The 27,530-nt window shown below is 42.9% G+C and overlaps 2 protein-coding genes across 2 annotated transcripts in view; one reads left to right on the forward strand and one right to left on the reverse strand.

Moving 5' to 3' along the window:
* LOC137438124 (ras and Rab interactor 2-like) lies at positions 1 to 27,492 on the forward strand. Its single transcript, XM_068133087.2, has 13 exons — positions 1 to 92; positions 851 to 915; positions 9,004 to 9,086; positions 9,209 to 9,380; positions 9,863 to 9,986; positions 11,366 to 11,438; positions 11,537 to 11,628; positions 13,967 to 14,356; positions 14,466 to 14,771; positions 16,151 to 16,432; positions 19,855 to 19,977; positions 20,067 to 20,236; positions 24,865 to 27,492. The coding sequence occupies exons 2-13, from the start codon at positions 880 to 882 to the stop codon at positions 25,234 to 25,236; spliced, it is 2,223 nt and encodes a 740-aa protein (XP_067989188.2). The 5' UTR covers positions 1 to 92; positions 851 to 879; the 3' UTR covers positions 25,237 to 27,492.
* CRNKL1 (crooked neck pre-mRNA splicing factor 1) overlaps positions 25,471 to 27,530 on the reverse strand; it is a 22,107-nt gene continuing 20,047 nt past the window's right edge. The window contains exons 13-14 of the mRNA XM_068133086.2: positions 26,260 to 26,508; positions 25,471 to 26,102 (exon numbers count right to left, since the gene is read on the reverse strand). Of these exons, the coding sequence (XP_067989187.2) occupies positions 25,602 to 26,102; positions 26,260 to 26,508 (750 nt within the window). The 3' untranslated portion in view covers positions 25,471 to 25,601. The remainder of the gene's footprint in view (positions 26,103 to 26,259; positions 26,509 to 27,530) is intronic.

Genomic DNA, 27,530 nt, shown 5'->3' on the forward strand with positions numbered 1-27,530 from the left:
GTACCTGTGTGCATTGCGACGCGTCGAACAGGTGTGTCTGTGTGGCCTCTTGGTTTGTTCAACTGCAAAAATCTTCACGCTTTGCGTTTCAAGTAAGTGACAATGCTCTCCTGGCACATAGAATAAACAGTATTTGTAGAATTTCAACAAAAGCCACATCACTGTTCATATCGGTAAATATTATTCCATCGTGTTTGGAAAAACTGGAAAATTGGCAAACTTGGAAAAACAATATAGCCTATTTTATTCCCAGGGGTCCCAGGAATACCCACCCAAAATATCGTTGCGATCGGTTGAGCCGTTTTTGTGGTACCGTCGAACGGACGGATGGATATTTGGTGAATTATCGTAAGATGATTATTAATACCATAGCAGAGTACCCGCTCTACACGCGATGTTGTTCCAGGGGTGTAACACGTTCCTCCGATGCGTCCCTTTATTTGGGTGGTGTATAGGCAACCGACCACTGCTTCAATCGCTCCCAAAAATAAGGAAATACCCTGGGTTACGTATATGAAGCAAACACGTGTGCTGCTTATTTATTTGAGGTTATATTTGATGTTATAGCTACCTGCTACTGATGCATCTTAATGGACGCAGAGCAAGTTGTGGCTCCAATGATGGATGGCTTTTTGAGGGCCTTCAAACATTGCATGATTGTCAGCTATGAGCTGAAAAATACTTAGCTGTTTCACATGACAACAAAGGTTAACAATATTTAACAACCTACCACCAGGAGTTAGACAAATATGGGTTTTAACAAACCGTATTGATCACGAGCGCCATGGTTCCGCAGCATGGTTTGATCCATAATGGCGGTGCAGTTTCTAATTGTTTGTTTTTCTGGCAGCAACACAGAAAACCTGGAGGATTCACACCATGGTTTTGCAACAGCAGCACGGACACTTTGATCAGGTACCGAGATGTGACGATTTACTCAAAGAGCGATTACTCATTCACCAGTGTGCGTTGGGTTGCTCCTTCATCAAGCTGTGTGGTGTATAAACTACTGGAGACGTTGATTTTGTTCCTTGTGACAAACTTTTACACGAATTATACACAGACGTGTTTATCCACCGAGTCAGAAGCGTCAACACGGGTGGCCTTAGTAAGTTAAAAGTAATTTTTGGTTAAACCCTCGGGCACATAACGCAACATTGGCAGCCATCTTGTAAAAAAGAAGTGACCTCGCAACCTGTAGTATTTTAACTGATAATCAAGCAAATTCGAACAAACTTTTTAACTTGTACCACCTACTATCCAAGTGGGTGGGTGCTGGAGTGGGTAAACACTTCTGGGTGGTGTATAGGCAACAGACCGCTGCTTTACCTCACGGGTTGCATTTACCTCACCGGTGTTGATTCAAGTCTCTTACCTGCCCAGGATGGAATTTTACACACTCTGAGATTGGGTGGTGGCCTGTCTCAGGATAGCTATGGAAACATTACAGTTGTTGTTGATGCCCAGATGATCTGCATGGGCCTTGGCAACACACACACAACTACTTCAATGGGAGTGAGGTTGGGTTTTCTTATCATTATTATTATAATTTTTTCTATACAAGATCGAGGCTCGTGTAAGCTAAGATGGCAGGGATGTGGGGAGGGGAGGGCGGCAGAAGATAGTAATACATGCAAAACCGCACTTCTCCCGCAACAATGCAACAGGTTTTTCCACATTTCAAAAGAATGTGAATTCATTTTTTCACACCAGTTGAGCTAAGATGGCTTTAAACCTGGTTACCTCCGGTTGTTTTCACCCCTGTCTTGCATGTTTATTACTTGCAAAATCGAATCTTTGTCAAGTATATTGGTCGGTTGTGTTTTTTATTGTCTGTTTCACTCACCTAAAGGTCACAATTCTAAACCGATCATCATGAAACTTCACCTAGTTGTCGAGGTCGTCACAACTGAGAAGCTGATTGATTTTGAGGTCAAATGTCATCTTGGTCAATTTCTAAAATCGCCATTTTTCATCCGATTGACTTGAAAATTGAACAGCATTTGTATATTGAGTAACTAAATAGAGAGACCATCTATTTTGGAGGTCAAAAGGTCAAAGTTCGACTCAAGGTAAAATTTCCAAAATCATCAATTTTCATCTGAAAAATAAATTTTATCCGATTGACTTGAAAATTAAACAGCAATTGCATAATGCCTCACTGAATTCGGAAACCAAAAACATATCACGTGCCTTCGATACGGTCTGGCACCCCGCTCTGCTCACCAAACTCTCCTCTTTTGGTATCCATGGAAATCTCCACGCATGGCTGGCGGACTTCCTCTCTAGTCGTAGTCAACGTGTGGCCCTGAATGGGTTTCTCTCATCTCCTCTTCCTGTTCAGGCTGGAGTTCCCCAAGGCAGTGTTCTGGGCCCTGTGCTTTTTCTGGTCTTCATCAATGATCTCTCTGACTCTCTTGAAAATCCTCTCTATCTCTTTGCTGATGACTCTACTCTCTGTCGCTCCATTCTTCATCCCTCAGATAGGCAGTCTGCAGCCTCCTCACTCTCTGCAGACCTGGACAAAATCACAGACTGGGCAAACAAGTGGAACATGTCTTTCAATCCTGACAAATCTCACACTCATACGATGTCTCTCCGAAAAGACCGACTGGACAACCCTCCCATCCACTTTCTGAATAATCCTCTCCAAGAAGTTCTGTCACTCAAGCTTTTGGGTCTCACTATCTGCCATGATCTTTCCTGGGAAAACCACATTTCAAATCTGGCCTCCAAAGCCAGTCGCCGACTGGGCAGCCTCCGTCATGCGAAGTCCTTCCTTGGCACACCTGAGCTCCTCACCACATACAAGGCTTTCATCCGAAGCTCAATGGAATACTGCTCTCCCCTCTGGGCTGGTGCTCCTGCCTCACATCTAGCTCGTCTTCACGCTGTTGAAACGAAAGCGTTCAGAATCATTGGAATCTCCCGCGATGAAGCTAACTCCAAGGGCCTCTCACTCACTCACCGCAGGCAGGTTGGTGGTCTTTCCGACTCCTCTCTGGCCTTGCCCCCCCAGCTCTCTCTGGGCTCTGTCCCGCAAATATTCCTACAGGTCGCACAAGATCTGCCTGCAACCCTCTTATGGTTAAACTGCCAAAATCAAGACTCTCTGCTCACCTTCACTCCTTCATTCCTCTTTTCTCCCGCCTCTGGAACAAACTCCCTCACTCTCTTCAATCCCACGCCACCCTCCAGGTCTTTAAAACAGCTGTTCACCACCATCTCTTATCTTCCCCCATCCAAAACCTTGATCTTTTCTACCCCCGCTAATTTCACCCCAATTCCACTTTTTGAAATACCAACTTCTGTCCTGGAAGTCCTTGGTGTCCTTGTGTTTTATACTTCTCCCACCCCCCCCCCCCCCTTCCCACGCCTCCTCCCCCAAGCCCTCTCCCTCCCACACATCTCCCTGCTCTCAAATGTTGTGTGCTCTCAAGTGTTTGTGTGCTTCCCCTTCTCTCCCCATCTTGTCTTCCGCTCCCTCTTTTTATATATTTTGTTTGTCTGGTTGATTTGTTTGTGAAGTAAATGTCAGCTCTTTCACGAGCCTCGATTCAGTATACCAAAAAAAAAAACAACAACTATTTTTGATGTCAAAAGATCAAAGGTCAACTCAAGGTCAAACTTCTAATCAATTTTCATCTGAAAAATCATCAATGTTAATTAGATTGACCCAAGCCTTGATTAAGATTGTCAATTTTAATCTTCATGAAAGACAGTTTGATGTATCCATGGCAACCTTTTGATGTATCCATGGGGGGGGGGGGGGGGGGGTGAGGCATGGATTTTGCAAGTATCATGCTCTGCATAACGTCTTCTTGTTACCCTGCACTCACGAAGCAAAAGGCAGGGTTAAGCCGCTGTCACACCTTGACGTTTTAGCCAGCGTATGCCGACGTATGAAAAATTTGGCAAATACGCTGGCACACGTCGAATACGTTATGGGTAAGTTTTGTATACGTTAAGAGCACGCTGAAGCACGCTGGCATACGTCGTAGTACGCCGAGCTCGTCGACAAATTTTGTGCATGCACAAAATTTGTCGACGTATGCCAGCGTATGACTCACACGTTCCGCATACGCTGGCCATAAGTTGTAGGCACGTTAGGGGATCGTTGACACACGTCGACACACGTTACTTGTAAGTTACTCATAAGTCGAAATACGTCGAGATAATGTCTAGCGTACCCGAAACGTATTTCTAACCTATGAGTAACGTGCTTTGAACCTATGTGTAACGTATCTCCAACGCATATTGACGTATGTAGACGTATTTGACGTCTTCCGGACAACCACAGAATTTACTGAACGTGTTTCTAACTTAGAGCTACCGTATAATGGCGTATTGGCAGCGTTTAGGGGAATTGGTATATACAAATGGGGTTCACAGGAGGAACCCGTCAGTGTTCCAGACTCCATGGTGAGCAGATGTCCATGTCATCCGAGAGATGGAGGATCCGGCAAGGCTGAGACGAGAATACCTACTAGCTGTCCTCCAACATCAACATGACCTCATCGATTTGACACTGTACCAGTTGCGTGCCAATAGAGCCAGGAGAAGAAGAGGTGAACGGAGGAGAAGGAACTGGGTGAGACCATGGATCGGGAGGCGACGGCAGTTTGGCATGTATGACCAGCTCATGGTGGAACTCCGTAACGAGGACCATGCATCCTTCACCAACTTCCTGCGTATGCCCCCAGCGATGTTCGACGAGCTGCTAGCCAGAGTGGGTCCAAGGATAACCAAGCAGTACACCTTCTACAGGGATCCGCTTGAGCCTGGCATGAAGCTGGCACTGACTTTGCGTCACCTTGCCTCTGGAAACAAGTATGCCTCGATGAAGTTCGGATGGAGGGTCCCTCACAACACCCAGTCCCTAGTCAGGTCAGAGAAGTCTGTCTATCTTCCCCATGGCCTTGGCTTGATCCTCCCAGAGCTTTGCCTTCTTGTCCACCCTCCGGTAGTCAGTCTTCTTGATGTCCCAGAGGATGGCGTTCTCGCGAAGGAAATCGCACATGAGCTGCTCCTCTTGGACATCAAGACAAAACTGTGTCTTCTTGGCCCTCTTCTTCGCAAGGGTTGGCTGAGAGGAGGTGGAGGCCACGGACGCAGCTATCGATGCCACCGACGATGCCCGAGAGGCGTTGGAACCAGCATCCTCTCCGTCAGAGGGTGAGCGTGATGGGGAGGGTGTGGGTGATGATGGATCCTTCTTGCGTCCGCGTCCACGGCCACGGCCAGGAGACTTCTTGGCAGCATTCTTCGAAGTTTTCTTCGGCATGACGGTGATGTTGACACTTCGATGTCTAGTGCGGTTATGATTTGAATCGTCGAGCGGCAGCCTTTTAATAGGCTACGCCACGTGATCGTCGGCGATACGCTGCCGCGCGCTATGCATAAGTTAGACTATCGTTGGGCATAAGTTGTGAACGCCGACAACACGCTAAGCATTCGTTGGTATAAGTTATCTATAAGTTATCGAAACGTTCTGTGTACGTTACTAATACGTTATGCATACGTCCTACTCGTTATGAATACGCTATTATACGCCCAAAACTGAAAAAAAACATCGATAGTTCAGCGAACGCCAGCGTTTTAGATAAATTTTGATACGTCGGCATACGCTGGCTGAATCGTCAAGGTGTGACAGGGGCTTTAAGCATTTGGGCCTGTCCGTACGTCGTACGTGCGTGTCTGCATTTTAAAAGAATTCATTTTCTCGGCAACCGTTGGTCCGATTGACATGAAATTTTCACCATAGGAGGGCCTCCTCCTGTAGAATATATTGGTGAATATTATGACGTCACAGGTCACGTGGTACAGGTGCCATCTTGGAAAAACCAAAAAACTTTGCACCTCTATCTCAAAAACCACTGCACAGAAATAATTGAGACAGGTCTCATTGCAAAGAACTCTCCAGGCGGAATAACATATGTGAATGATGACGTCATCGGTGCCGCCGTTATGACGTCATTCGACAAGTAAAAACGTTATCCGATCAGGATGAAATTTCTTCAGCATTTTCTCGGTATAAATTGATACAGAAATAAAATTATAATGACGTCGTAGGTCACGTGGTTCGGACGCTATATTGTTTTGAGTGAAAAACCACTAAAATTCAATTTTCTCCTAAGCGACTGAACAGATCGAGGCCAAACTTTGCAGGCAGAATCGCATACACATGATGAACAAAAAAGTCAGTGAGCATGACGTCATGCATCACGTGGTTTCGGATTTATGACGTTTTAAAGCATAAACTTTTAAAACCTAGCTCCTCCCTCATTTTTGATCCTATCGAGGGGAAACTTCACAGATGTGTTCAGCATATCAGTCTACTAAAATGACCTTTTGGAATTTGCGATAGGTCACGTGGTTTGCCAGATATAAGCAATTAAACGAATTTTTTAAATATAACTCTTGAACCGCTTCATTGATCGACGTGAAACTTTAAATTATAGTGGAGGTAATGAAGTGTAACATGTTTGCAAAATTTCAAGATGATTGGATGTACGGTCTGGAAGCTGGAAGTTGTTATTGCATGAAGAAGAAGAGTCCTCGAGTGGGCATAGAATTAAATATCACACTGCACATGAGCAGGCAAAGTACGGAGCGACCTCACGGGGTCATTTTTACCTCAAATAAAATTCTGATTTCAGATTTGTCAATCGCTGAGGTATATTAACACATGACCAAAACAGATTTGGCGAAATTCCGACGATTTTTGACGAAAATATAACATTTGTGTCTGCATTTCAGTAAAGTCAAATGTGTGCCATGTCAGCATTTTAAAAATTCAAACGTGGCTCATTGTAAAGAACTCCATATGGGGAATAGGTGTTGTTAACGATGACGTCATTGGTGCCATAATTATGACGTCATAATTCGACAGGGACAACACTTAGTCTGATCAGTTTGAAATTTATTGAGCATGATCTATGCAACAATTATTTAGAGAATATAAATTTATGATGTCATCGCTCACGTGGTATGGCAGCCATATTGGATCAAAAAAAAGAAACGTTCAAAAATAGAAGAGTTGGCTCACACCAAGTTGACTGCGCAGGGTAAGTATTCTATGAATACCATCTAGTTTGTGGAAAGGATATCTCAAGAAGTTATGGACGGATTTGGACGAAATTTGGTGGATGAGTTGGTTAGGTGACGAGAACAAGCCGATTAGATTTTTGTTCAGGTCCGAATCCAGATATGGCCTATCGGTGGATACAATATAACCACCGTTTAGAGGCCATTTTTCCCCGCAAGGCGGGGGTTGGCCTTTTTCGGGCACCGTGGTTGTTGTTGTTTTTTGGTCCCCTTTTTGAAGCAATGTTTTACGACCGGATGCCCTTCCTGACGCCAACCCTTTTTACGACAAGCAGGGAATTACCAGTGAACTGGTACTCAATTAGCCGACCTCGGAAGGATGAACAGGCTGAGTCAACCCCCCTGGCGATGATCGCGAATTCAGCGATCGACCTGGATTCGAACCCAGGATCCTAGGTTTATCCTAAGCTGGCACCCTAGCCGCTAGCCTGCCACTAGGTGGATACAATATATAAACTGTTTATCCTGGCGGAGGTATGCTCTCTACCGAGTGCTGTTCTACTTGTTTATGTTTATTTCCACAAACTTGGGTTTTTATTCACTCTCGACAGTTGATGGCCTATGATTAATTCAACTTCACATGCTGAACAACAAAATATACAAACCCATCCTTCCAATGAAGATAACATACTGAATATAATTTTGTGCTTTGTATGTTATTTGTATAACAATGTCATCGATATTTGCATCGTACCGAAACAGCACAAAACAAAAATGTCCGTCATATGAGTCCCCATCCTCCACACCACCCCCCATTTTCTCTTGTATTCATCCCTCGTTTTTCCTTTTCTCAATCATTCGCACCACCCCTTGTAATACGTAATATGTAGATGGCTTTAAAAGCGTTTCATTTTTTCCTTCTTCGTTCTTATGCAGCACGAGGCTGCGGGGTAGCATCATTGCCTGAGCGCCCGGCTGTGTCGCTGATACAATGCTGGTTCGAGCAGGAATTTGTAATTTGGTCAGGGTGCCGGTGATAACTCGCCAACTCTTTGCAAAGGATCTTGAATGTCCACCAAATTATGCTAGCAATCCAGACACCCAGCTTATAGTCCATCCAAGGGACATTACTCTGTAACACAAATCCCTGCCTGCTCAGCACCAGTCCCACAGTTTATAGTCGAGTCTGGAATCAAACCTGAGACAGACAACACAGAACAGACGTAATCATGCCACATCTGCACGATCCAGCCAGACTAAACATTCTGTAGAAGAATCTGAAGAACTGGCGCACTGAATTTCTATTGGAACGTTGGTCCAAAATGGATTCAGGGGAGGAATACAACACGTGGGTGGGTATTATGTTCATTTGGTAAGGAGATGAGGACTGGTATCCTTGACATTGTGGGATTATCCATCAAGCTGATCATTCTGAACGCAGCAACATTAAAAATTTGGATTTCAACCTTATGTAACCCAAGGAAGTCTCAAAATAATATTTTTAAAGGTTAAAACCCAACTAGCTCACTAATGCTCAAAGGAGAAGCCATCTTCCCTCCTCGTTCAGTTTGGTCTCATATGTGCCATTCTACCCTGTCCAGTTTATCATTAAATGCCTTGAGACAGCTCAATAAAATTATATCTGTAAAAAGAAGAGGTGTCCAAATCCACCGGGCTAGCAGGATTTCCGAGACTAGAGGTACACCCACTCGCCTCTGGGCGGTCTCGCATTTGATCTCCGGTTCATGCCCCAATGAATGGGGGGGACATGAGGTCACTGGGGTCAAAATGGAGAAAATAATTTAGCTCAAAATTTGATATCGGGTCATTCTTGGTGGAACTTTTTTGCCATTTGGTCATTCCTGGATCGACTTCTATGTGGATATATTTTGATTTTAATACTCCAACATTACAGGTGAAGTTTTTATTCATGAGCATCACTTCCTTTTGTTTCAGCTTGTGCATTACTACACAGAGCAGCTAAACAATCTGAAGCTGGGGGTTCAGGAGACCACTGTTGAAGAAATGGAATCAATGAGGTTTGTTTGTTTTTTGGGGGTTTTAAAAAAAACTTACACATATGCACTTAAGAGAATGCTTAATGTACTTTTGAAACGGACGCCTGTAGGATCAGTAACCCTCTGTGCCATGCCTCATTCAGTACGCCGGATATCCCTGCTCGCTCGAGCAGCCTTGCACCCCAGCCTCCTCCTCGCCAGAAAATTCCTCATCTGTCATTGATGGATCGACTTAGCAAGACACATAAGGTGTGGTTCATCCTTGGAATGCAAAGCTCTTCAATGCAGGAAACCCTCGGCAGGCAACCATCTGGGGTGGGTGGATGCTTCTTCTCTTCTAGACCTAGTCTATCTTTCTCTAACACTTTTGCCCAAACATAGTTTTGTCTTCAAAGGATGATGGCTGCTCTTAAATCAAAGCATCCAGTTTGGTTTTGCCTTTGTTTGCAAGACTTTTATATGGACACACAAAAACACATTTCTGCACTAGAATAGTGACTTATAACAGAAAACGTGCGCAAACGACAATATTTTAAAAAGAAAACACTTGTATTAAGAAAACAAGTCTGTTTTTGCACGAATAATGTTTCTTGTGTAAATAATGCTTCAGCTGAAATGAACCTACATGTTTTTTCAAATTTAGTTCTTTGCAAACTTTACAAATGAGGCACGGTCGGCCATGCACTAAAGACCGAAAAAATGTTCCGAAGTAACTTGTAATTTCATGGTATCCTGGAAAAAGATCTCTCAATCCCGCGATCACCATTCAAAATCCATTTCTAACATGTCCTCTGCAGGTATTCATGATCTTTCGAAAGATACATGTGGGGGAGACCCCGGTCAAAGTCCTTTCAGTGTCCCTGTCTGACAAAAATGGTTTCCCAAATGTTCAAGACTTTCCTGTTGTGGAGATGAACTCGAGTGAGTAAATTGAGTCAATTATTTGTTTTCACACTCCATCATATAAAGAATGAACATTTACTGATTTTTTTTTTTGTTGTTACATAAGCTTGTGGATATTACAAATTCAATTCGCTGGGACATAGACCATTCCCAAAGTGACAAATTCTGACATGTCCCCCCTGCATGCTATGTTGCGACAATGCCAATCACACGTGTTTATTTTTTATTTATTTTTTGTATACAGAATCGAGGCTCGTGTAAGAGCTAACACATTGAACATGAAAACATGCACAGACATACAAAACATGTAATTAAGGGAGCGGGAGACAAGAGGGGGAGAGAGGGAAGCGTACAAGCACAACAACAGAAGAGAACAGGGACGTAGGTAGATCTGTGGAAGGGGGAAGGGGGGAGGAGGGAGGGGTACACGTTACAAAGCAAATGAACACTTCTAGGAACCCCAAGAAAGAAGCTGGGGATTCAAAGAGGTGGATTTGGGGCGTTTTAATGGGGGTAAACTCGGGTGTAAACAACGGGTGTTACTGAAAAGAATAGCTGTGGTTATTAAGTTCTCACTTTTTGACCACAGCGGTTTCAACTGTAAATCTAAAAATCTTAAGTTTCAACTGCCAGTCAGACTGGCAAAGGAAAGTGGTATTTATCACTAGCACTGTTCCACAGAAAGCCCTACCTTTTTTTGGATGGTGTATAGGCAATGAAGCGCTGCCTCACATGCTCCTGGAGGATTGTTTTAGCCATGTAAAGGTAGTGCATGGTGATTGTGAACATGACAGGTTCGATGATGTGTTCGGCCTAAACTGCATGAAAATCAAAATGCCGGTGGGTGGAGTCGGGCAAGCTGTCCAACCAATTGGGGGAAAGAGAGAAACAGACGGACAGAAAACTGCCGCTACTTTAATATTTAGATCATTAGGCCTTGTCGAATATTTTCATGCTAGAATAAAAAGAAATCTTCACAATAAGACTTTTCTTCCCCTCATTTGTCAAATTAGTGTTTCTCAATTTATCGCCCCTTCCCGATTTAAATGCAGGCAATTAGGCCTAACAAAATCTGCGCTGTGCGTTGCCAACCTATGGTTATTTGTTTGTATTCTACCTTTAACTGCCGAACATCAAGCAAGGAAGCAGCACATAGTATTTTTAAAGTCCTTGGTATGAGTCGGTGGGGATTGAACCGGCGACCTATCAGACTCAGAGTGGACACTCGAACCATTACCCCACCGAGACTGGTACTCGCATTCCCATGAGCCGCAAAGTGTGTGTGTGTCTGCTAGAATGAAGTTCAACCGTCACTGTAACACCAAGAATGTGCACTACTGTACTGTATATTAAAGGAAGCGTTTTGTTTCTTCCCCCCGCCCCACCCCCCTTCGCAGCATTTTCATTGGAAGGTTCAGCTTTGGCTTTTGATGACATGTTTCAGCTCCTTGTATTCTACACCCTCAGCAAGTACGTTCAAACAACTCTTAATGTGCGGAATGTTTACCTGTTCGAGTAGTTTTACTTATTCCAGTTTGATGTGTCAACTCGATTCATTTTTGTCGCAGGGACATTTTACCCATTCACTTGCGGCTGCCTCGTGCCATCCAGAATGCCACAGATCAACAGCAGCTGGAAGATATTGCACAGAAAGGCAAAGGTACCACATACAAGGACATGTCACCATCTTACATTGGTAAAGGAGAAAAAAAAAAAGAGCTCGTCATAGATATTAACCCTTGGATGCAGTGATTGGGCCTCGGAGGCCCACAAGGTTTTTTTTGTTGCAAAAACTATGCTGTACAATTTATTTTATTTTTTTGGGGAATGAGCCTCATTTTCACCGACTTTCATGTTGTTGCACAAAATTCAGTGACATTTAAAAAAAATTCATTCAGGCTCGTAGGAAAGTCTTCATTCTTCACTTACAACGTGAAAATCTGACATGAATGCAGGCCTGGGGCCTTTGAGGCCCAGCATAAATGTTGTTGTACTACTATGGTATATCATTATTTTCTTGATATGAGCCTCATTATATGCTCCTATAACCTGGTTACAAATAATTCAGTGACAAAAATATGAAAATTTAAAAACTTTACACGAATACATTTGTGTTCGGAATTAGAACAGCACCGGGTACCCACAACCTCCGAGGCCCAATGGCTGCATTGTATACATTCTAAATAAAAGGATTAGTGAATCATATTTTTTGAGCAAATACTCCCCCATGAGCCTCAACGTTTTAGAGAAAAAAAAGTTGAAAGCCAAGAACAAAAAAAAAAAATTTGAAAAAAAAAACAAAACAAAAAACGATTCATTACTTGTATGGGATTCTTTCAACTAATAGGATCAATGATTTACATTTTCTGAGCAAATACACATCCATGAGCATCGACTTGGATTGAAAAAGGATATGAAAGAAAAAAAACCTATAAAAAAATAAAAATAAACATTACACGAATACATCCGTTGGGCCCCCGAGGCCCAATGGCTGCGTTTATGTAGGATTTTTGATGCCTGCACCTAAGGGTTAAGGAAGAAAATCTCAGGAAAAGATTAATGTTATGAAGTTTTTAAAAATGCAATCCAAATTCTTTGCATGTTTTTGGGAGCAGTCATGAATCTTGAATTAGTTTGTTTGAAACTCCCACCTGCACCCCTGGCTTGGCAGTGAAACTTCCCACCTGCACACTTGACTCATTATCCGAGAAACACAGATAAATCTAATGTGTTTCTCCATTGTCCACTAATTTCCTTGCAGGTCACGCAAAAGTATAGTGTTGTTTATTCATTTTCTGGAAATCGCCCCAAACAACGCAAAAAGCCACTCCCAGTAAGGGGTTAAGAAGAGAAGGTCAGAAGAAGGGTATGGGATGATTGGGAGTTTTATATTAGGAGCTCAAAATTCAACTAGAACCGCACTCGGTAGGGCTCATACTCCGCCAGGCTGAACAGTTTATGTTTTGTATCCCACTGATAGGCCGAATCTGGGCCCGGACTTGAACCAAAATCTAATCGGCTTGTTCTTGTCATCTACCCAACTCATCCACCAAGTTTCGTCCAAATCCGTCTAACTTTGAGATATTGTGCGATATATCTTTTTTGGCCCTACCTCTCAATGGTGAAGAATCACTTTAAAATTCTCATATCCAGATCCAGATCTTCACCAAAATTGTCCTCGTCACACATACAACCTGTCCAGTAAATTTCATCCGAATCCCTCCATAACGTTTTGACAGACCTGTTCACAGAAACAAACGGCTGAAAACCTAATTTCCATTCACCTTCGGTGGAGGAGGTAATTATTAGGAAAAGCAACTCGTTAATACAAGTACGGCTTCCAATGGCCTTCATTTTTCCCACCTTCTTGTGGGGTTGGCTGGGAAAAGTTTTTCTCTCCAATCTTTCACAAATCGACTGGCCTGGCCTGACGTTCGAATGAAGACGATTTAAGGAGGAATTTTGAATTTGTCCGAGTCCCTGAAATAACTTGCCTACTGTTGATGCGAGACACCATGGGATTTTCAACGTCCACCAATGGCCCAGTCCTGGCAGACCAGACCCTCTGGCAGGCTTAACATCCAGCATGTGAAACACCAGGGTAACAGTCTGTGGCAAGGTCGGGATTCGAACCAGGTGAGACAGCTCAAATGTGAGTGCGCATACCTGTAAGCGATCCTGTTAGACTAGAAAACCTGCTAAAAGTACATTTAAAAAATCAAACAAACAAAAAAAACCCTTAATAAACACCCATCTCTCACCTGCACATTGTGTACAGATTATTTGATACAATCGGCATCCTTAGAACATGCGGCACTACCTCACTGGTATATTGTCGGTCACACCTTTTGGGCCAAAATTATCTTCAGCGAACTTTGATGTTGTCATCATAGATTGGGGAAGGATGTGGGGAAGGTTTGCCAAGAAGAAGAGTAATTGTAATGTCGTATTGGAAATCAAGCGTCCATGGAATTCATTGTTGTTCGACTTTTGTGCAGAGTTCTGGAGCTCATGTATGAACACTCCGGAGCCCGCGACCGATGAGCAGCCTTGTGATTCCATGGATGCCATGGGGAGGTTTAAACAACCAGTTTGCCTTTCGAAGCTCACTCTTCTCAGCGGCCCGAACAGATACAACAGGGACTCGGGTATCAGCATTGATGACAACGAACCAGAAACTCCAAGAAATAATGCAGACACAGAATTTTTTCCAAGAACAGACGAACAGAAAGCATCGCCAAACTCCGAAACCGGTGGAAGCAAATCCCGAGGCGTGCCAAAGTCCGACGATGGAGAAACTGACGATCTACGTCCAAGTGGTGCTACAAGGCGCAAGACCACACTTCAAGCATTAGAAGAAAGCTCAGATGACAACGATGATTACCTAGGTTGGTGTACTTTACTTATTGTTTTTTAGTAACCCATATCATGTCATTGCACCGAATCCAAATCTCTCCCACCTATAATCACTTTTGTGTGACCCATATCATCATGCAGATGACCCGATAAGAGAAAGGTCTCAGGGTTGGCCCAAAATACCCAGGATAACGATCTTCCCGAAGAATCCGAAGAATAAAGTCAAAAGCCGCATCCAAAAACTTGCTGCCAACAAAAGCTCACACTTTGGTGGAATTGTGTCTGAGTACATCAAGAAGATGGCCGGAGGCCTCGAGGGCTGGACGGGAACGGGGGAAGAGCTTCTGGTGACCGTTCGAGAATTGATGAATCAGCTAAAGATCTACCTTGTGCAATCAAATGAGCTCACACCACCGATCGAATCTATCATTTCAAACGACTGCATAGGTATGTGGATAGATGCACACCTCATCAGCACCTGACCACCATTACAATCTTTGCCCCACTACTTTGGTGATGCCATGCTTTTTGAAGTTCGTCATTGGGTGATGACTTGATGTGAAGCACATTTTCAATTTTAACAGCACTGAGAACCCTCATGGCTTTGAAGCGAGTAAACGCACCTGTAAGCACAGAGCGCATTTGTTGGAGCGGACGATGCAGCACAAGTTCCTGATGCTTGTGCAAAAAGTTACATGAATCCTTTACTGGAAATGTGGGGATGTGGTTTCCTGCGATTATGCATATTAGAAACTGACCATCACATCAACCATGGCAATAGAGTGCTGATGGCAAATCAATGAATATGGAGTGGCCTTTTATAAAGCCATTTCGTATTTATTGATCAGACAGGCTCTTACAATCAATCCTAAGTGTTGAATAACCACTTTAATGGGCAAAACCCCTGCCGCCTTATATAGTTTTATTGCGCATACAGTGAACAATGACTTGAAGGAAGGAAGGAGGGTATAGAGGTAGTGACTTCGCAAAGAAGCTCAGTATTTATTCCCATGCTTTTGAAAAAAAAAACTCCAAAAAACGGGGGGATATTGCAATCGGCTCCGCCTGTCTGTCTGTCCATCCATCAAGCGATCTCCTAAACGATTGTACAGAAATTCAGCAAACTTAGTAGTTATGATCACCCCATGGCACAATGGTGCAAGTGTTTTCATTTTTGCCCCCGCCCTCTGGGGCAGGGTCATAAAACAAACAAAAAAATTGCTAATGTAGGCCACATAATGTGCTGAAGTAGGACACAAACACCACCTAGTGGTAGCCAGTAGTACACGTCATTTTTTCAACCAAGTCTACAAAGTATGTACAATTAGAATGTGAGTACTCGAGTACGTCTATAAAGTATGTACCATTGGAATGTGAGTACCCGAGCACGTCTATAAAGTATGTACAATTAGAATGTGAGTGCGTCTATAAAGTATGTACCATTAGAATGTGAGTGCATTTATAAATTATGTACAATTAGAATGTGAGTACATCTATAAAGTATGTACAATTAGAATGTGAGTGTGTCTATAAAATACATACTATAAAACCACACGGGCATTCTGGTGAGTGTCTGCAACCTTTGCTCGTTCTAGTTTTACATTTGTATTCATGCAGTCAAACTCATGATAAAATGAGTTATTTAAGCATTCAAGCCATGCCAATCCAATCAAAAAGCTTGTTGGAGAAACAACTACAGCACTCACTATATACGTGCAAGGACAATCAACAAATTATGTTGCTTTCTAATCCAACGCACTGAGTTTGTCTTTAATCAATGTACTAGCTCTGTGTTTTTGAGACCGATTATGCTTTTCTCTTAACAGATGAAGTGCTGGAGGACTCTCTCGAAAGATGCATTTTGAAACAACTGCATGAAGGGCTGATCGGTACGCTGGTGATGGAAGCAAACAACTCCACCACCATCATGGCCAGAAACTGCACGGTGACCTGCAACAACAGCAAGGATTTGAAACTAACAGGCACCATACTCAGCAAGATCGAAAGAAAACTGATCCGTATGCAGGACGCCTATGCACCATCCAGGAAGGTGTACATATTATTGAAAATTTGCAAGATCATTTACAAGAGCATCGAAAATCCAAAAGGTTTGTCATGTTCCTTTCTGCAAGATGACATCGGTGCTTTTCTTTCAAACTTTTTCCAAAGAATAAACCTTAATGATACTTCAAAGTTGATGGTAACACTAAATAATAATAAAAAGGATTTTTTAAGTCCTCCACGCACGAAGCAAAAAGTGGGGTAAATCAACGTGCTCTACAGTGTTCCATGACCCTTGTCTGACTGTCTGTCTGTCCATCTACAGACGTTAGTTTATGATTGAATAAGAACTTGATTTCAATAGAATTTTATATTTCGAACATGAATCAGAACACAAACCTGGAATTCAGCAGTACTGTACTTTGGCTCCGAATTTGGCAAATTGTACAGAACCTTGTCCGTATCACACCTGCGCAAAGAGCGAGATATATACTGTATATATTTTTTTACCCTGTATGCCTGTCTGGCATTCAAACAAAATTGTAAATCATTCCAGAGAGGAACCTTACAGTTTTACGGATGTCATAAAGGACACAAACAACAGGCATGAAGAACTGACGATTTACGTCCAAGTGGCGCTGCAAGGCGCAAGATTACACTGAAAGCATCAGAAGAATTAAATCATGATGGATACTGTAATGTAACATGTTAAATAAGGTGATGTAAAAGACTCTGCAACAACAGCAGTAAACTTCCGGTTTTCTATTTATTTATTTTACAGCATTTAAAACCTTTTTTTACCCTTGCCAGAGGAGAGGGAATTGCATTTGTGTCCGTCTGTCTGTCTGCACAGAACGTGAGTATGCTTTTCTCTGCAACCGTTGGTCCGATTGACACGAAATTTTCCCATCGGAGTGCCTCCTCCTGTAGAATTATCTGATATTTATGACGTCATAGGTCACGTGGTACGGGCACCTTCTTGGAAAAACTGATAAACTTTGCACAATAGAAAATTAGAATTTTTTGAAAATTGAAACATGTCTCATTGTCAACAACTACTCCCCATGTAGAACAACATATATTCATGATGATGTTATCGGTGCCTTCATTATGACGTCATAATTATACAAGTAGAACGCTCGATGCGATCGGTTTGAAATTTCTTGAGCGTGATCTACACAAACATTGAATGAGAATTAAATTGATGACGTCATTCATTGGACACATGGATCGGCAGCCATATTGGATTGAGCATAAATCTACGTCATCAATAAACCACCCAAACACAGCAGCTAATAAACACCACACACAAAACACACCAGACAAACACGTCCTGGTGATGGTCTGCAATATTTCATTGCTCTTTCTTGTTTCAATTGAATTACGTATATACAATATTTGAATGCTGCAAAAGAAAATCGTCTTTTTCGCACTTACAAAACTTTTAGTTTAGCAGTACTTGGACAATATTTTACGTCATCTTGACCAATCATATTTGCCACTCATGCTCTCAGCGTTGGGGATCTTTGATATTCAGGAAAAATGGCGGCTCGGATAAGATATAGCTCGTGCTCGGAAATGCAATTACCAAGAGTTTAAAAGACCCGTCCACGTCCTTTTTTTTTTTTTTTTTTTTATCTCAAGACTGCACAAGGTAAGGTGTTCTATGACCTGTCTAATTTGTATTGTACAGGGTGTTTATAAAGTCTCTATCTATTTCAGAGAATTAACAGGCAAATAAATAGATAGGGACTTTATAAACACCCTGTATTACATCAAGTCCCAGTTTTTCCTAATTCGTGACATTGTTAGCCTGTCTTCCATCTATTGTTGAGTTATATTCTTTGCTAATCTTCCACCATTGAGTTGCTCTCATTCATGGTCCAATATACCCCTTTCATGAACAAAAATGTTTGTGGTTGGGAAGCGATTCGTGTTCAAAATGGAAGGCACCTGTACTAATATAGCTGTCCAACAGACAATGCGTGGGTTTGACATTTTGTCCACAGAGGTCTTCATCCGGGACTTTGTGGACATCCTGGCACACAGTGACTCCGCAGTCCCGGATGAAGACCAGTCAGTGATCTAAATGTCAAAAGCAGCTATACTAGTTGTTGTTGCTTTCATTTATTAACATGCACCTACCCATTATCTGCATCTTTAGAAATGTTTTAGTTTGCCACAAAACTTGGCTTCTCTTTTTTAAATCTGAAATAATAGGTTTGCTGTGAATTTCTGACAAACGCACATTACAGGTGCTTTCTATATACTGCAATGGGAAAACCTCTACTCCTGGTCGTTTACCTCTTCCGTTAGCATTGGAATTCACATAAAAACAAAAATGCAGCTTTGACTTTTACAACTAGAACGGAACTCAGTAGCGCTTATACCTCCGCCAGGCTGAACAGTTTATGTTTTGCATCCACTGAAAGGCCGGATCTGGATTCAGACCTGAACCAAAATATAATCGGCTTGTTCTTGTCACCAAACCAACTCATTCACCAAGTTTAGTCAAGTCATCCATAACTTTTTTTAATATCATGTTATATATTGCTTTTTGTCTGATGACTCAATGGTGAAAAATCACTTTAAAAATTAAATAATTCTCGTGTCCAAATCCATATTCAGATCTTCACCAAAATCGAATCGATTAGTCTCCACCAAGTTTTGTCCAAATCCATCCATAACTTTGAGATATCCTGCTATGTTCGTTTTTGTCCCTATCTCCCAATGGTGAAGAATCACTTAAAAAATTCTAGTAGCCGGATCAGAAGCTGGATCTTCACCAAAATCTACTCATTTCGTCCGTGTCGCATACGCTACATCTCTGCCGAATTTCGTCAGAATCTGTCCACAACTTTTTGAGATATCTTGTTCACAGACAAACAGACAGACAGGGGTGAAAACATAACCTCCATCCGCCTTTGGTGGCGGATGTAAATATTATGGATACTGTCAAAAGTACATGTACTTACTACAGGGGTTAGGTATCAGAGAGGAATACATATATGAAAGTATACATTATTATATAGCTATTTTCAAGAAATGTTCTTCACCAAACGGCATGGCACGCTCGTTTTAACCCCTTCAAAACTTTGCCTTTGCTATATGGCTTTGTGACTGGCCAGGATTACGAGGCTTTCATCAATTCGATATGGGTTGATCTTCTTGCAATTCAGAGACCATTTATATGACTGGACCTTGCACCACCATGACAGTTATCATGACCGTGCTCGAGGGCTCTTGATGCCAACCACTTGATATGCCAACCACTTGATATGCCAACCACTTGATGCCGATAAGGCAAGGTGGCACCAGGGCATGACCAAAGTATGGAGGAATTATAGCGAACGGACAGTTTACATTCGATTCTATAGGAGATGCAATATTAAAAAAGTATGCATTCAGAGAGTTTGATACAACAAACAGAAAGTACATACAAACCTTACAGAAGTTCAACATGATCAAGATGTCCAAGATTTACTGCTGTTATCCTCTCATGAACATGAATCCTTGTACCTGTGTGCAGCTGGAGCAGATGAATTCCTCCCCGTACTTATGTACGTGCTGGCGAAGTACTACAGCCCACGCGTGGAAGCCGAGTTCAAGTACACACTTCACCTTTTAAATGAAGAACAATGGGGTGGAGAAGGTAAGGCTATAAACTCACACAATATCTAACATGAAGTAGAAAAAAAACCAAGGCTACCCAGGTGGGTACTCACTCTCATTGTCCAACAGGTGCATACTATCTGACAAGCGTCCACGGTGCGTTTCAACTTCTACACAACCTGCAAGAACAAGATGCACAGTCATTAAGGCAGAGTGAAAAGTGCAACCTCGGGAAATGGCAGGCATACCATCGCCAGTTGTCCCATCAGGGGGCGGTACACGGAAACAAGCCTCAGCGGGTAAGTCCATGGTGCAGTCCAGTTAAGCCTACTGTCCGATTTGTTTGAGCCCGTTTCAGAATGTCAAACATCTCAATGTTTTGTAAAGAGAAGGAAATCCAACTTTTTGTCAGTTGTGTGAATGTCCGTTTATATATTCGACAATACGATTATGATGCCTAAATTTAAGTTTTTCCACTTTATATGAACACAGAAGTGATTTTTACTTTTGATCGTAGTTTAGGCTTGCACAAATGATGTCATCAAGGCAGCTACAATGTGCATTTGGAAGGTTCTAGGAATGAGCCACAATAATCCAAGGCAATCTTTAAAACAGCTGTTCACCACCATCTCTTATCTTCGCCCATCCAAAACCTTGATCTTTTCTACCCCCGCTAATTCACCCCAGATCCACTTTTTTGAAATTCCAACTTCTTTCCTGGAAGTCCTCGGTGTCCTTGTGTTTTATACCTCTCCCACCTTCCCCCAAGCCCTCTCCCTCCCACAGATCTCTCGATGTCCCTGCTCTCAAATGTTGTGTTTGTGCTTCCCCCTCTCTCCCCCATCTTGTCTACCGCTCCCCTTATTATATGTTTTATGTGTCGGTTTGACGTTTTGTGTGATTAATGTTAGCTCTTTCATGAGCCTCAAACTTGTATACAAAAATAAATAAAAATAAAACTAAAAAAGGCACCCCAAAGTACAACTAGAAATATTCAAATAATAAAATTTTCCATTTAAGTATTTTCATACCAATAATACAGGCCTATTGAAAGAAACTAATAAGTAAACGGGAAGCGATCATCGACGAAGTGGGATCCCAAATTGCTGATGTGTTCTATATCCCAGGAATGCAAAATTGTAAAAAGCCATACGTTTACAGAACTTTACAGTAAAGTCTGAAATAAACCAAAACAAAATGTTCTTTACAGTGCACCTAATATGGCATCATCAACAAAGTGGTATACCCGTTACGATATCTATATTATAAAACAGGAATGTCTGTCCTGAAACTACTCACTAAGTTTTGGGCCTAGCCCTGCCAAACATTTTGTGGATCATCTTGGGGTCCCAGTGGGTTGAATTTCCATTCGTACGAGGTGTTACGTATCCCCCCTTTCTCACCGGCAGATTAGTCTAACGATTATCACGCTAGAACGGCATTTGTATTAGTTTACCTCACGAGTGTTTGCAACATTGTATTTTGTTATATTAATGCTATAGTATTAATTTGTGATTGGAATGATGCTGCATGGAATGAAAATATATAGAGATTAAGTTTTAAGGAAATGATGTGAGTTTCCACCCGTGACATTCGCGGATTCCGCGTTTGTGGTTTTGCCATCTCTGCAATGTTCCGGGATCAATTAAGGTGAAACATGATGAAGCTGAATTACATCGAAAATAAATGTAATCTTTGTATCGTTCAGTAGTCTAATGATGGTCCCAGGTTCAAGTAAACAAAGTCTCTTGTAAGCAGGTCTTTTTTTTCTTTTCTTTTTTTTTGTATACAAGATCGAGGCTCGTGGAAGAACATTAATCACACAAAAAGTCAAACCGACACAACCTGACACATAAAACACAAAATAAGGGGAGCGGAAGACAAGATTGGGAGAGAGGGCAAAGGACACAAACACAACATTTGACAGCAGGGACATTTGAGAGAACTGTGGGAGGGAGAGGGCTTGGGGGGAGGTGGGAGAGGTATAAAACATATGAACACTGCAAGGACTTCCAGGAAAGAAGTTGGAATTTCGAAAAAGTGTATCTGGGGTGAATTAGCGGGGGTAGAAGAGATCGAGGTTTTGGATGGGCGAAGATAAGAGATGGTGGTGAACAGCTGTTTTAAAGACCTGGAGGGAGGAGTGGGATTGAAGGGAGTGGTGGAGTTTGTTCCAGAGGCGGGAGAAAAGGGGAATGAAAGAGTGAAGGTGAGCAGAAAGCCTAGATTTTGGCAGTTTAACCATAAGAGGGTTTCAGGCAGATCTTGTGCGACCTGCAGGAATATTTGGGGGACAGAGCACAGAGAGAGCTGGGGGAGCAAGGCCGGAGAGGAGTCGGTAGAAGACAGAAAGACCACCAACCTGCCTGCGGTGAGAGAGTGAAAGGCCCTCGGAGTTAGCTTCATCGCAGGAGATTCCAATGATTCTGAAAGCTTTGGTTTCAGCAGCGTGAAGTCGAGCTAGGTGTGAGGCAGGAGCACCGGCCCAGAGGGGGGAACAGTATTCCATTGAGCTGTGGATGAAAGCCTTGTATGTGGTGAGGAGCTCAGGTGTGCCAAGGAAGGACTTCGCACGACAGAGGATGCACAGTCGGTGACTGGCTTTGGAGGCCAGCTTGGAAATGTTGTTTCCCCAAGAACGATCATGGCAGATAGTGAGACCCAAAAGCTTGAGCGACAGAACTTCTTGGAGAGGATTGTTGAGAAAGTAGATGGGAGGGTTTTCCAGTCGGTCTTTTCGGAGAGACATCGTAAGAGTGTGAGATTTGTCAGGATTGAAAGACATGTTCCACTTGTTTGACCAGTCTGTGATTTTGTCCAGGTCTGCAGAGTGAGGAGGCTGCAGACTGCCGATCTGAGGGATGAGGAATGGAGCGGCAGAGAGTGGAGTCATCAGCAAAGAGATAGAGAGGATTTTCCAGAGTCGGAGAGATCATTGATGAAGACCAGAAATAGCACAGGGCCCAGAACACTACCTTGGGGAACTCCAGCCAGAACAGGAAGGGGCGATGACAGAAATCCATTCAGGGCTACACGTTGACTACGACCAGAGAGGAAGTCCGCAAGCCAAGCGTGGAGATTTCCATGGATACCATAGGAGGAGAGTTTGGTAAGCAGAGCTGGGTGCGAGACCGTATCGAAGGCACATGATATGTCAAGGGAGACAGCTCTGATTTCCTGTTTGGCATTTAGGACCTCCATCCATTGTTGAGACAGCAGAAGCAACATGTCCAGAGTAGAATGACCTGGTCTGAATCCAAATTGATGATCGGAGATCAAGCCATTGGAGAAGAGGAAGGATTTGATATTCCAAGCAATGATGGATTCCATGACTTTGTTGATAATTGGGAGCAGGCTGATTGTCTGTAGTTGCAAGGATCTGTTTTTGTACATTTTTTGTGTAAATCGGTAATGTTTGCTGACTTCCAAGATGCTGGCAGATGACCTTGAGCAAAAGAGAGGGTGAAAAGAACAGACAGAGGGTGAGATAGAGCGGCAGAGCAGGATTTTAGGACACGTGGGCTGATGCCGTCTGGTCCAGTTGCAGAATCAGAGTCGAGGTTTGACAAAAACTTCTCCACCTTGTCAGGAGAGAAGGACACAGAGTCCAGGAGCAGTTGGGTTCGACTGGGAAAGGTGGGAACAGAGAGAGATGGGTTTGGGACACAAGATTTTGAGGCAAACACAGTGTTGAGGCATTCGACTTTGTCACCTGCGGTTTCAACTGTGTAGCCATTTGAGGTGAGGGAGGGGATGGAGGGGGAACAAACACCAGAAACGGATTTGACCAGACGCCACCAGGATTTGGAGGAAGGAGACAGGTTTGAGAGTTCATTCTTGAGTGTGGAGAGATAGTGCTTCCTGGCACTCCTGAGGGTAAACACACACTTGTTCCGAGCTTCGTGGAAGGAACTGAGATTGAGGTCTTCTGAGGTCTTCATTGATTTTCTCTGGAAATGGCAGGAATTTTCTGTTCTTACCTCTGGTGTAATGGTAGTGTCTTTTTGTGATAATTGTGTGTACAAATCAATTACCGCACAACTAGAAAACATCTCAAAATGCAAAGCCCGTCCGCATCAGCTTTGTACTTCAACTAAACTTGATGAAAACAACAAAAAAATGATTAATTTTTTTTCCATATTCTCATAATAAAGGTTTATTAAAATTTTGATGACAAAAGCTCAAGTGGTTAAAAAAAAAGTTATGGCCTGGACGGAACACACTGAAGCTTGATGGTAAATAAAGAAACAGGGAAGCGATTATTTATATATATATATATATATATATATATATATATATATATATATATATATATATATAAAGCCGGCCGTCTCATGCTGTGCAGTGGCGGACGGGATAACAATGCCTATTTCTTATTACTGTGACTTTGCCCTTTGACATTTTGGCTCAATTATTATTTTTATCCATATTCTCATAATAAGGGTTTGTTTAAAATTTGGTGTCAAAAGCTGAAATGAAAGTTATGGCCTGTACACGTACACACACACGTACATGGATGCACACATACACATACAAACACGCACACTAACATAGGTGGATACTTTGAAACCCGGTAGATCTTTATTCCATCTCTTGAGGCCCACCCACGGACAGCAGGCAAAAAAATAAACTTACATCGAGACATGGGAGGGCTCCGATCCACCTTCTGAAACCCGCATTTGGAGATAACCAATGACATACGCACACCCACCTCTATTCTCAATCTTTTGTGTGATTGATATGAAAGGTTGGATGCCATAGGCAGAGAAATAGCAGAATAATTTCATTGCTTGTGTTTTCACATTTGAGTTGTAGTCAAGCATTCCTTTGTAGAGTGTAATATGGATCAAGTGCACTTCAGAATGCAAATTAGCAGATGGAGGAATAACCATCCTTTCCAATGTCGTTTCTTTCATACACCCGCCAGGCTTTTCTGCTCGTGACCTGTGGCTCCGATCCAGAATCCCCCGTCCAAATGATCGAAGCAGATGCAAACATGTCAGTGTTAGACGTAAGCAAGGAGTGTGCACATCGCATGCGTCTTTCGAGTTCAGTGGCCTGCACGTATGGGCTCTACATCAACACGGCGGGAGGAAATCTGCATCTGCTGAGAGCGACAGATACGATCATGAACATTGAGGAAATGAATAACTGCCAGCCTGACCGATTATTGTTTCGCCAACTTAGCCATTCGATGTACCCTAGGCCAAGCAGTATTGAGATTCCACCTTCAAGAGATGCAATGGGCGGCGATACAGAAACAACAACTTCTCCAACCATTGAAATGACTGCATTGTAATGAACTAGCATATGAAAGTGGGTCCTGGAATAACCTGATTTATGAAGACCATTGCTTTCACTCCTAAACAATGAGAGCAATGTGCAATTATGCAAGCAGTGACAATGCACCAGAGCAGTGTACAATTGCAAACTGCTGCGATGGTCATATTGAGACCAACAACAACAACAACAACACCAACAACAACAACAAGGCAGAACCAGCTACCGCTATGTAAAGCCACAAGCCAAGGGGTTCCAAGTCATCATCTCCTTTATTCAAAAATATTTATACATTTACAGTTGTGGTCAAGTGCACGGAAACGTGCATCAAACTGGTAACACATGGACATCGTATTCAGCGCATACAGAACAACAAGTACAGCTTCACTGAATCGTTTTGCATTTGTGTTTCTCCACGTCTGCCTTCGTTACGTCTTCTGTTTGTTCCTCCTCTGAACTGGAGCTCTCACTTTCACTCTCAATTTCGCTATCTTTGTCTTGGTCGTCATCCTTGCAGTTGGCAAGTTTAGCTGCATCGTGTCCACCCCACCTCCCGCCCGATGGCCCGTGTTCTTCATCTTCCATCTTGTGCCCACTTTTACCTCCTGTAATGTCTTTCAGGCTGGCTTCCCCTGAGGTGGACTCTTCCTTTTCTGATGGAGGTCCAGTGTTCTTCTCAACATCATCATAATCATCAGCCTGCTTTTCTGCACAACCATCTGCAGCACCATCTTGCTCTTCTCCAACCCCCTCTAAACTTCCTACTCTGTCCCCCTGCTGTTTTTGTTTCCACATCTTGGCCATTGTGAGCAGTTTCAGGTTGGGTTGGTTCGCAGCATCTTCGGGGAATATGTAGTCGTAAAACTCTTCCCAGCCAGCTTCCGACTGTGAAAAGACAAATCACCATTAAGATCTATTTCTGCCAAGTCAACCTCATCAGGCAGCTTGCGTGAATGAAGGACATGAAAAAATGGAGGCTTTGATCTTTTCCTTTCCCACCATTGCAAAAACTGAGAAACGCAAATGAAGAAAAGTTGCTTACACCATCATCTGCTTGCACCTTGCGCCGCTTCTTTACACGCTTGGGCATCAGACGCGCAACCCGCTGCCTCTGCTCTTCGGTTCCATGTTCCACCTCAAAGTCTCGCCAAGCCTCCAGAAGCATTAAGCGCTCCTCACGTTCTTCGCAGCCACGCAGAGACCGGTTGCCCTCTTCAAAGATGCGCCGGCTCCGCTCCTCCCGATGTGGAGCATCCACAGACAGCTCGAAGCGTGCAAAGCTGATCCAGACCTGCGGAAGACACGCACGACACATGAAGATGCATCGAGTGCAAATAAACTTCCTCATGGCTGTGGAAGTGAACGTCTTACTACGAACAAGCAAAGGTGCATCTCCTATGTTCGCAATACCTATACACTTGTTATCAAAGGATTAATGAGACAAGAATCTCGTTAGGATCCCATACGTGTCATTGGAATAGTTCCACAGACGACACGAAAGCAATGCTTGATTGTGCAAATGTTTTTCCACCAAGTGTGGGGCTGGTTGTCTCCATTTTATTTACTGTATGTACACAACTAGTTCAGGTGAACTGAAAAGTGCATGAATCTTCTTTGTTCGTATGCAGCACAAAGCTGTGGGGTAGCATCATTGGCTGAGGGCATGGATGTGCTGCTGATGCAATGCCCTTGCTGTTTAGGCCAGGAATTTGTAATTTGTGGAGGGTGCTGGCAATAGCTCGCCTCCTCTTCACGAAGGACACAGTGGTATATTTAACGTCCACCAACGAATGTCGACAGACAGGACGTCCAGTTTAACATCCATCTGAGTGCCGGCACACACATTGATGAATCATCCTGCCTGTGAAACACCGGGATGACATTTTATAAGTGGGTCAGGATTCAAACACAGGCTCGACAGGTTGGAGGCGAGTGTGTATACCTCTTGGCCATTCTGTCAGCCCAGTGCACGAGTCAAACCTCGTGACTTCTTCCTCTTCAATTGACAATGAATCTCCTTCATATTTTAAAGGATTTGTTAAATCACACGATTTAAAGTGCCAAATGTCATGTACATTTTTAATACTATGTTCATTTTCTAATCACCGTGTTGACCTCTGAGTTAGCGCAGTCTGCGTCAAAGCTCACTGGCTTTTTATTTTCAGACTTCTCATTCTTCATGCATCGGAACAGGATGTTTTGGCCAATGTTTATTCACATTTTGTACCGTTTATATTGCTGCGTGCCATTAAAAGAAAAATTACATACATCTCAATTTTTTCACCCCTGGTTAATTATTTGTTTTTCTTTCTC

This window comes from Myxine glutinosa, chromosome 12, assembly GCF_964187855.1.
Source record: "Myxine glutinosa chromosome 12, kmMyxGlut1.1, whole genome shotgun sequence".
Taxonomy (NCBI): Eukaryota; Metazoa; Chordata; class Myxini; order Myxiniformes; family Myxinidae; genus Myxine; species Myxine glutinosa.

Bases quoted from the DNA above. Each gene is read 5' to 3' on its own strand.
- LOC137438124 (XM_068133087.2), top strand. From the start codon at position 880: ATGGTTTTGCAACAGCAGCACGGACACTTTGATCAG. The intron at 9,987-11,365 runs GTGAGTAAATTG...CCCCCTTCGCAG, and splicing joins TGTTGTGGAGATGAACTCGA to CATTTTCATTGGAAGGTTCA. The intron at 19,978-20,066 runs GTAAGGCTATAA...ATTGTCCAACAG, and splicing joins AGAACAATGGGGTGGAGAAG to GTGCATACTATCTGACAAGC.